General features: G+C 41.1%; 1 protein-coding gene across 1 annotated transcript; it reads left to right on the top strand.

Annotated features, from left to right (window-relative positions):
- Positions 1–6,034: 6,034 nt before the first annotated feature.
- Positions 6,035–9,801, top strand: LOC147933040 (uncharacterized). The gene is made up of 8 exons (XM_087477265.1): positions 6,035–6,460; positions 6,533–6,853; positions 6,911–7,309; positions 7,473–7,550; positions 8,520–8,749; positions 8,889–8,939; positions 9,182–9,266; positions 9,424–9,801. Exons 1-8 carry the CDS (start codon positions 6,035–6,037, stop codon positions 9,799–9,801), a joined length of 1,968 nt encoding a protein of 655 aa, XP_087333391.1.

The raw sequence follows: 9,801 nt of genomic DNA on the forward strand, positions 1-9,801 counted from the left end.
ACCATACTAGTGTCTATCGACACCAGTGTCTACCGACACCATGCCCGACACTCCCGAAAACCCTAGTTTGTGCCGACCGACACTTCCACATGGTGTCGATTGACACTCGCCAAAGTCTTGAGCCGTCCTCGCGTTGGTGTCGACCGACACCCCAACTGGTGTCGACCGACACCGATGCTGAGCATCGACTTCCTTCGATCAAAAACTCTGAATCTCGCCTCCAATCTTCTCCAATCCGCTCCATGCATTCCCAGAAGCCAAAACCCAGCCATAGCAGCCACGAAATACCATAGAGAACTCAAAGAAATAACCACATAAGCACCAAATCACAGAAAAACTAGAGATCTTAGCTTAGATAAGCCATGTTCATGCACTCACCTCTTTGCAGGAAGATTCAGACCAATAGCAACGAATCCAACCCTCCTAGCAAGCTTCTAGATCCTTCCTAGCTCCAAAACTCTCAAGAACAGCCAGGAATCTCACCAATCGCTCTCAAAAACTCAAGAACAATGGTTTTCTCTCTTTTCTCTCAAAAACAACAAAGCGGCGACAAAATAAACTCCCCAAAACCCTTCTTGCGTCGAAACCCACATAAATAACCCGGTTAAATGGTTTCCTAAAACCAACCCAAACCAAATCGATTAAAAACTCAATCTGGTCGAACCAGTAAACCTTGGTGTCGACCGACACCACCATGGGTGACGATCGACACCCAACCCCAAAACGCAGGGTTTTGGTTCGCGGGCGTTACAGGTAGATTCATCTAAATAATATTTTAATTTTAATCATTAGAAATATTTATAATATTAACAAAAGAATTTTAAATTTAGCAACATACCTTTTAGCAACGATGAAGATGCAGAATTCAAATAAGAATGTTCGATAGTCCTCGCCACCTCCACCTATTGATTTATATTTATTTATTAGAGCCACAAACACATGAATAAAATTAAATAACGATGATAGAAGCTTTCCTGCAACTATAAACATGAGCCTTTTAATTTAGCATCATCAAAGTATAAAGAATTAAGTTTTAGGTATACAAAAAATAAAATACCTAGATTTCTTGTGCGGGAACATAGAACTATGATCACAACCATCTACTAACTCACCTGAAACATAAGAATTAGTATAATTAGTTTTTACAAAACTTTAAATAAATCAAGAAACCTATACAAAGTTTTGGTAATGCTCGAACTTGCTTTCCAAACAAATACTACAGAAAGAGGATATGAATCATTAGAACACAAACACGAATACGAAGAACCATATAAAGGATCATCAAGACTAAAATACATATATAATTTCAAGAACATGAGAGAAATTTAGGGTTTTTTCTTTTTTAAAGATTTCGAATTATGGAGAATGGTTAGGGTTGTACCTATTTATATATTAGTTAGCAACCTATAATTATAGGGTTTCGAATAGGTCGGTATATTTTGGTTGAGTTTTATATAAAGTCCATTATTTTAGATTTTAGCGTTTTTTAATTTATAAAATCACGTTTTGACGATTATATAGATTAGATATTTAAGAAATTTAAACTTTTATAATTTTCTAAATTAATTTGAAGGGTAAAAAAGTTCAGTTTTGAATCTCATTAATGGCAAATCAGTAATTTTAAGTCTGAGGATGAATGTGGTGTGTTTCAGCAACCTAAATAGAGAAGAAAAGCTTGTCCGAAATTTTTTTAGGGGTAATTTCATTAAGGGTAAACGACGTCAATTTTTGTGAGATTGGCTGTGAGCTCTTTCGACTTCTCCTTTAATATATTAGATAGTATGTACGATCATTATAATATTTATTTTGTTTTTTTATAAAGGATCTTTTACTGAAATTCAAAAGGTTACAACAAGAGAAAGAACAACAATATATGAAGGTAACAGCAAACAGAATTTAGGGTTGTATATGGCTCCGAGATCCACAAAGGGTAAATAGAGAAGAAAAGTTTGTCCAAAATTTTTTTAGGGATAATTTTATTAAGGGTAAACGACGTCAATTTTTGTGACATTGGTTGTAAGCTCTTTCGATTTCTCCTTTAATATATTAGATAGTATGTACGATCATTATAATTTTTTTTTTATAAAGTATCTTTTACTGAAAATCAAAAGGTTACAAGAAGAGAAAGAACAACAATATATGAAGGTAACAGCAAAAAGAATTTACGGTTGTATATGATGGCTCCGAGAGCCACAAAGGCTAAGGACATTGAACTAAGCACATCTCAACCAACTACGATGCATCAACCATCGGTGGCTTAGGAGAGAATGATCACTAAAATTTATAATCGCATAATGCTAATTGAATATTTCTGATCAAACAAGAGGAACCCCGCTAGTCCGCCACCGTTCTTTTTGGAGCACAACGCCATTGTACATTTGTACTTATGCCCCATTTAAAATGTGGCAACTCAAGATAATTCCCGCCATGTCAACATAAAAGCATAGAAGCCTTGACAAATTGTGGGAAATTTTATAACACACTTCAAAGGACAGTATGAATTTGAGACAAGAATTCACCCTAAGGCAACATGAAGAAAAAAAAGGTCATGGATCCACGACTACCACCTTAAAGCTCACAAATGGCCCGTTAGCCATTTCAACCGAAGCAAGTACAAACTACAAATTCAAACCCGTTCAAGAAAAGACCTTGCCTCGGGAAAAAATAATCACAAGCTCCACCCTCAGCAAAACGAAATATTCGAAAGCGAGATTATCTTGACCCATTCAACAAAATTACAAGGTACTGTGTAACACCCCTATCCCGATATTCTGATTGGGCAGATTACCAAGGATTAATGATCGGATAGGCCGTGGTTTGGGCAGATTACCAAGGATTAATGATCGGATAGGCCGTGGTTCAAGAATTAGCCGAGAGTGGTCGGGAGTCCGCGTTAACTATTTTGGCGAGAACGGTTAGCTGATTACCAAGGATTAATGATCGGATAGGCCGTGCTAGTGTACGCGAGAATGGGCGGGAACGGTTATTGGAGTAAGCAAACGCGCAGAACTGACTTAAGTGGCGGTTACTGGGCGGTTACTGGACGGTTATCAAGGGGAATGTGTATTTAAATGGATTATGCGCGTCCTTGTTGGACACGGATAGTAACGGACATTAGATGGACGTTCTGTGCGGGAGTTTAGACGCGAGAGGAAGAGAAACACCAAGAGAAATCCGAGATTTAGAGAAGATGGTCAAGATCTGGGGAGCGGTTATCGATATCTGTTCCATGATCGGATTTTGTATATCCTTCGGTGCAGTATGTCGACCGGATATATAGATGCGCGAACGATGTGTGGGATCAATGTGTGGGATGTGAGATCGAGGCCAAGTCAGTGATGGTATGGTGGTTGAGCGAGTCCGAGTCTATGTGATCAGGGGTACGTTGTGTACGGGCATCTGAAAATTCGAGTATATCCGACAGTTACCAGAGGACCTAACAATAACCAACTGATCTATATCCGTGGGCGAGTGATCTGTCACGGATTCTGATGTTCGGTGGTACGCGGTACGCATCACCTAGAGTGGTGGTATGCAGTACCGGACTCTGTTTGGTGGTACGCGATACGCATCACCAAGAGTGGTGGTACGCAGTACCAGACTCTGTTGGTGGTGGTACACGGTACGCATCACTGGGAGTGGTTGTGCGCGGTACCGGATTCTGTTAGAGTGGTACGTGGAACGCATTACCAAGAGTCTGTGATGTTCTGTTGGTTCTGTTGGATGATCTGGAAGTCTGTTCGGTGTGATGTGGATTCTGGACATCTCTCTCATCGGACTAGTCATGTGGGGATGGTTGGCTGAGTGATTAGGCTCCAAGGGGAGATGTTGGTTGAAACATCTGTAGCCGATGGTCCGGAAGTTCTGGTTCAGAAGTCAGTGCAGAGACGTGCGAGAAGACATGCATATCAGAGTGCGCATCGGGAGCGTCTAAGGAACGAGTCTGCTTCCTTGGAAGGCTAAGTTTATCGGTATTTTATTATTTCTATGATTTTAATGGATTTGGAAATCCAAACAAAATCATGTGTTATTCAATCATTGATTTTAAAATACTTATCAAAATTATGTGTTATTGGTTCTATTATTTACAAATACTTGTTAAAATCCCATGTTATTCATTTAATGATTTGTTTTTGGATTTCAAAATCCATATTATGTTTTAAATGGATTTGAATGAATTTGAAACTGTAAACTAGAAGAATTCAAATCTAAGGAGAAAACATGTTATTTCAAAATCCATGTATTTTGATTTTTAGAATTTACAATTCCATATGGATTTAGAAATCACCTCTCCAATAACAGCCCCTTAGTGTCCGGCGAGGATGCGTTTTCAGTATATTCTGTGCATCCTGCGGCCGAGGGTTTTGGAAACGGGTCGGGACTTTTCATACTGCCCCTTTCGTTGGATATACTTGTGTTACTAAAAGAAGATTCAATCTTTCATTTCCTAGGATTTTCTTTACACCAAAACTATGTAAATAAATGCAGAAGCAAAAAGGAAAAGAATATTTAATAATTCATTTTTTTATTATTACTATTTTTTTTGTTTGTATTTTACCTTTGATTCTTGCATTGTATATATTTTGTTTTGATAGAAAAATCCAAGAATGGTTTATAATTTCACACTCTTTTTGTATCAAAAAATAGTTTGTTAGTATTAACCAAAAACTTAATTAGATTTCTGTTTTCCAAAAACTTTTAGAAATTATTTTCTTTTACTATTCTAAAAAAAAAAACTCTCTCGAGAAAAACTCTCTCTCGTAGCTACGGGATCAGATTCTGGGGTCTTTGATTCGGTGTTGGTCAGGATTTGATGAGGGTGGATTTTGTCTTGAGATCCTGTTTGGTTGATTCTGTTTTCTTTAACCAAGATTTTCCAGATCTGAGATGGAGATCTCCGTGTCTTGGGTTTTTTTCTTTAGGGTTTTACTGGTATTTACCGAATCTCTATTTTGATTCATGGGGAGGATTCATGGAGGAGCGATTAGTCGTTAATTCCCACTCTGTCTTGAGTTTTTGTGGCGTTGATCTTGGGTTTGTCGAATTTTCATGGATTCGTTTAGATTGGAGTGAGGGGGCATTGATTCAGGAAATCGGTGATTATGTCTTGGGGGATCTCTTGGAACTTCTAGCTTCTGTTTGTGGCTAATCATGGGAGTTAATTCAGGGATGAGAATCATGGGATCCCGGTTGCGGTTCTTGCGGGATGGAGATTTTTCTCCTATTGTGTCTCCGGCATTAAGTGAAGGTATGGTTTGGTCTTCCGTGACTGCCTATAAACTGTTCTCATTGCCTGTGGTTATTCCTCATCCTATATTGTTTCAACAAGCTTGCCTGCTTAGACATCTTAGCTTTTTCGGCATTCCTTTTGGGTGTTACTGAGGTTGGTTTTTATCTTGCAACGGGTTCTTTGTACGGTGTTGTTTACCAACTAGAGTCATCTCTCAGAGTGTGACAACCCGTCCCGCGGAACCCACTAGCCCCCTCCCCCCGCTAGTTGCCCCAACGGACCGTCCGTGGACCCTGCTAGCCCCCTGCTAGCTGTCCCAACGGAACCCAAGCTGGCCCTGCAGGGCATTGATCCTAACCCATCACTGTGGATATCCTAATCCACCAGTAGGTTATTGGTGCGTCATGCGTTCCTCGAACCCTGGTCCTCACCCTTTAACAATCTTCCCACAGGACAAGTTGCCACCAATTGATCTTAAAGGGTGGGGACCAGGGTTCGAGGAACGCCTAGCGCACCAATAACCTACTGGTGGATTGGGATATCCACAATGATGAGTTAGGATCGATGCCCTGCAGGGCCAGCTTGGGATCCGTTGGGATAGCTAGCGGGGGGCTAGCAGGGTCCACGGACGGTCCGTTGGGGCAACTAGCGGGGGGGCTAGTGGGGTCCGCGGGACAGGTTGTCACACATAGTGTTTTGTTGCTTCAGGTTACAAAAGGGAGTTCTTCGGGGTCCGGGGGCAAGCTTAAAAATTAAGGTTCCATGGTTTGATAATTCGGCATTGATTGAGGGTTATGTTAAACCATGAATCTATTGATGCAAGATATGAAGGCTTTGTTGTTTATGCTACCGCGGATATGGAAGATGGAGGAGAGAGTGGTTGGGGAGGATTTGGGTTTAGGACGGTTTCAGTTTGATTTTGAGAAAGAGGATGATATTCAAGATGTGCTGAAGATGGAGCCTTACCATTTTGATCATTGGATGCTTTCTTTGGTCAGATGGGAGACGGTAGTGGATCCACGGTACCCTTATCTCATCAAGTTCTGGGTTCGTGTGATGGGAGTTCCCCTGCACTTCTGGGCAGATGAGACTTTTTGGAGTATAGGTGCTGATTTGGGAGAGGTTGAGGAGGTCGATCTTGATAATAGACGGGTAAAGGTTCTGCTGGATGGTTTCAACCCTCTGATCTTTGATGCCTCAGTAGAGTTTCATAGTGGAGAAGAGACGATAGTATCTCTACGATATGAGCGTCTGTATGGGTATTGTCGGTGATGTCACAACCTGTGTCATGATGTTTTTCAGTGTCCATTATTTGGCGATAAGGGGAAGCAGAGGCTGGAGGATAAGCTTCAGAGCTATAATGGTGTAACGGTGAATGGTGTACCTACTGGGAATGCTTCGGGGTTGGGTGGTGATAGTTCAGGGGTGGCTCACCAAGGCTCTGTTAGTGGGAATGGGCATGGTGCAGGTTCTCAGGCTGCTAATCATCGGGCTACTCAGGGTTTTGGTAGTAAATTGAGGAAGAATCAGCGAGGTTCTCATGCTTATGAGAGGTTTGTGAAGCAGGATAAACTTGTGGCTCCTGTTCCTGCTTTAACCTCTCAGATCGCTGTCTCAGGCACTGTTCTAGGTCAGCTTAGTACCAGCGATGTGGGACACAATTTTACTGCTAATGAGTAGAAGCTGCTTGATGATTTCCTGGGAACTAATTTGGTGGCGAATGTGGCTACGGGTGATCAGTTTGTGGAGCCAGGATCTGCTCTCGTACAAGGTGCTGACAAGAGGGTGTGTAAGAACTTGTTTCCTAGTGCTAGTGAAGCGATTGGAACAGACTCAGGCTTCATGGAACTGTTGCAGCAAGAGCTCCTGTTTTCCTATGATCTCAGTGATTTGGTGGGTCAGGAGTTTCCTATCAGGGACGACCATACCTTGGGTTTTATGAACACTATAATTGAGGAGCAAGGTGTGGCGGAAGAGGGGACCCCTCAAGAGGACACTCTCCTAGCGGATGCTGAGGTGCAGGTTGAGGAGGAGGGTATCGCTGAGGTGGTCCTCTCTGATCAAGCTTCGGCTGAAGTGGTTAGTGATGTTGCGGAGGGTGTCTCTGAGGATACGTCACGGGTGTAGAAGTTGGGGTACAATGCATCCTCCATGGGCCAGAATGGTTAAGTCAAAAGGTGCTCTTCTAGGTGCTAGTACTAAGAAGAGGAATATGTTTTCTTTAACTTCTCCGTGAAAGAAGGTTGTCGCTGTGTTGGACTGCATGGGAAAGCTGGGTCTCACCAAGGAGGAAAGCCTCCAAACCCTTCAGTTGATTGATGTATTTAGTATGTAGGGGTCGGCAAGGGGTGAGGTCGTTTTTTACTTCACTTGGTTTTGGTTCTTCTCACGGGAGCAAGCCTTGGTTTGGTCTTTTTTGTTTTTTTTGGTTTTTCATATGTTGTTGTCTAAATTACCAACGGTTGCTTCGTATGGTTGTCGTTGTTTCTCGTTTTGGGTTTTTCTTGTGTTTTCATCTTGCTCTATTTTGGGCTGTGCCCGATGTATCACTTTTATACGAGTAATAATAAATCCTTGTTGGCCCTTATCTTGGTCCCTCGTTTCTCTCCTCTTCTTGTTTCCATATTGGGTTTATTATGATATTATTCAATCTTTGGTTATTCTTATTATGTCGGGGTCAGTTTTTGGGCTCTTACTGGGCCTGCTAAATTTGTTTGCGACAGTTAAGGGTGTATACCTCCTAATTCTGCTTCTATCTTTGTTGGGTCAGGCTCTTAGTCGCTGTGGGTTTTCTTATAAACCATGAAAATTACTCTTGTTGGTTTTTTCAGTAATTTGGGTTACGGATGTTCTATGGTTTTTGGCTGGGCTATTTTATGGGTCTCTTTTTTACAATATACTGTCAATATACCTCATTATTATATTGATTGTCCATTGGGTGTTTTGGTCTTCCTTGGAATAATGATTCTTGCGCAAATGTTATTTGGGCTTCTTTATTTTTTCATCTTCTCAAGGGTGGGAGGAGGTGAGCTTGGGTGTTTGTATCTGCAAAAAATTATACTTGTTCCATGAATATTGTGAATTGGAATTGTCAAGACCTGGGTAATAAGGCCATAATTGGAAATCTTCGGGATTTATGGCCAAACATCGGCCAGACTTTTTATTTTTTATGGAAACAAAACATTCTTATATTTTCTTGGAAAAATTTGTTGGTCACTTTGGATAGAAGAATTTAAAAACAATTGAACCTATTGGTTGTAGTGGTGGTTTTACTCTTTTTTATAATCAGGATAATTTTCAGGTCTCAATTTTATTTGAGTCTAACAGGTTCATTGATATTGAAGCGGTTTTCAAAGGTCGGATAATTCATCTAACCTTCGTTTATGGTTATCCAGTCCCTAAGAATCGGGATTTGCTTTGGGAACGTCTTTTAAGGATTAGTTACAATCGGTCCACTCCTTGGTTTGTGGTTGGTGATTTTAATGAGTTGACGGGGAACCATGAAAAGCGCGGAGGGAAGTTACGCCATCCTTCATCTTTTCTTTCGTTTAATGGAATCATTCAGGACTATGGTTTTTTGGAGTTTTCCTATCTTGGTGATTGTTTGTCTTGGAGGGGTTGGCATGATAAAAAAACCTATACGGTGTCGGTTGGACAGGGCTTTAGGGAATGAAGATTGGCATGATTTGTTTCCGAACACAGTTACAGAGTACTTGCCGATGGTAGCCTCTGATCATAAGCCTCTAGTGCTTAATATTGGCGCTAAACAGCCGCGGGGGAATAGGAGTTTTATGTTTCATTGTCGTTGGATTGGTAAGGAGGGGTTAATGGATGCAATTACATCGGGATGGGACAGGGATTTGGACCAGCGTTCAGCTACTTTTGTGGATAAAATTGTGAATTGTCAAAAGGCGATCTCTCAGTGGCATAATCTCAAGTTCCTTTTGGCAGGGAAACTATTGAGGATTTAAAACGGCAGTTAGATGTGGCTCTGGCGGATGATTCCATTTCTCCCTTTACAATCTCAGATTTACAGGTTCGTTTACGTCAGGCCTATGGGGATGAAGAGATTTACTCGTATCAAAAGAGTCAGAATAAATGGATGCGATTGGGGGATAAAAATTCAAAGTATTTTCATGCCCAAACTAAACAGAGACGAGCTCGTAATCGGATAACTGGTTTGTTTAATAAAGACGGCATCTGGTGATGTGGATATTTGTAATATTGCGGTATCGTATTTCGACGATTTGTTTACTTCTATTAATCTGGTCAATTTTGAGGAGGTCTTAAGGGAGGTCGATACGGTTATCACGGCTGAGGAGAATGAGTGGCTCACAGGTCCTGCAACGGAGACAGAGGTCAAGTCAGCTTTATTTATGATGCACCCGGATAAAACCCCTAGCCTAGAGGGGATGATAGCTTTGTTTTACCAGAAAGCATGGAGTATAGTTAAAACGGACCTTGTGGGTTTGGTTAATAGGTTTTTTGTGGAGGGAGTTTTTGAAAAGAGATTAGATAGGACTCATATTTGCCTCATTCCAAAGGTGGCCAAGCCAACTTGGATGGCATGA

The sequence above is a fragment of the Camelina sativa genome, chromosome 12 (assembly GCF_030686135.1).
Source record: "Camelina sativa cultivar CO46 ecotype springtype chromosome 12, ASM3068613v1".
NCBI classification, from domain to species: Eukaryota; Viridiplantae; Streptophyta; class Magnoliopsida; order Brassicales; family Brassicaceae; genus Camelina; species Camelina sativa.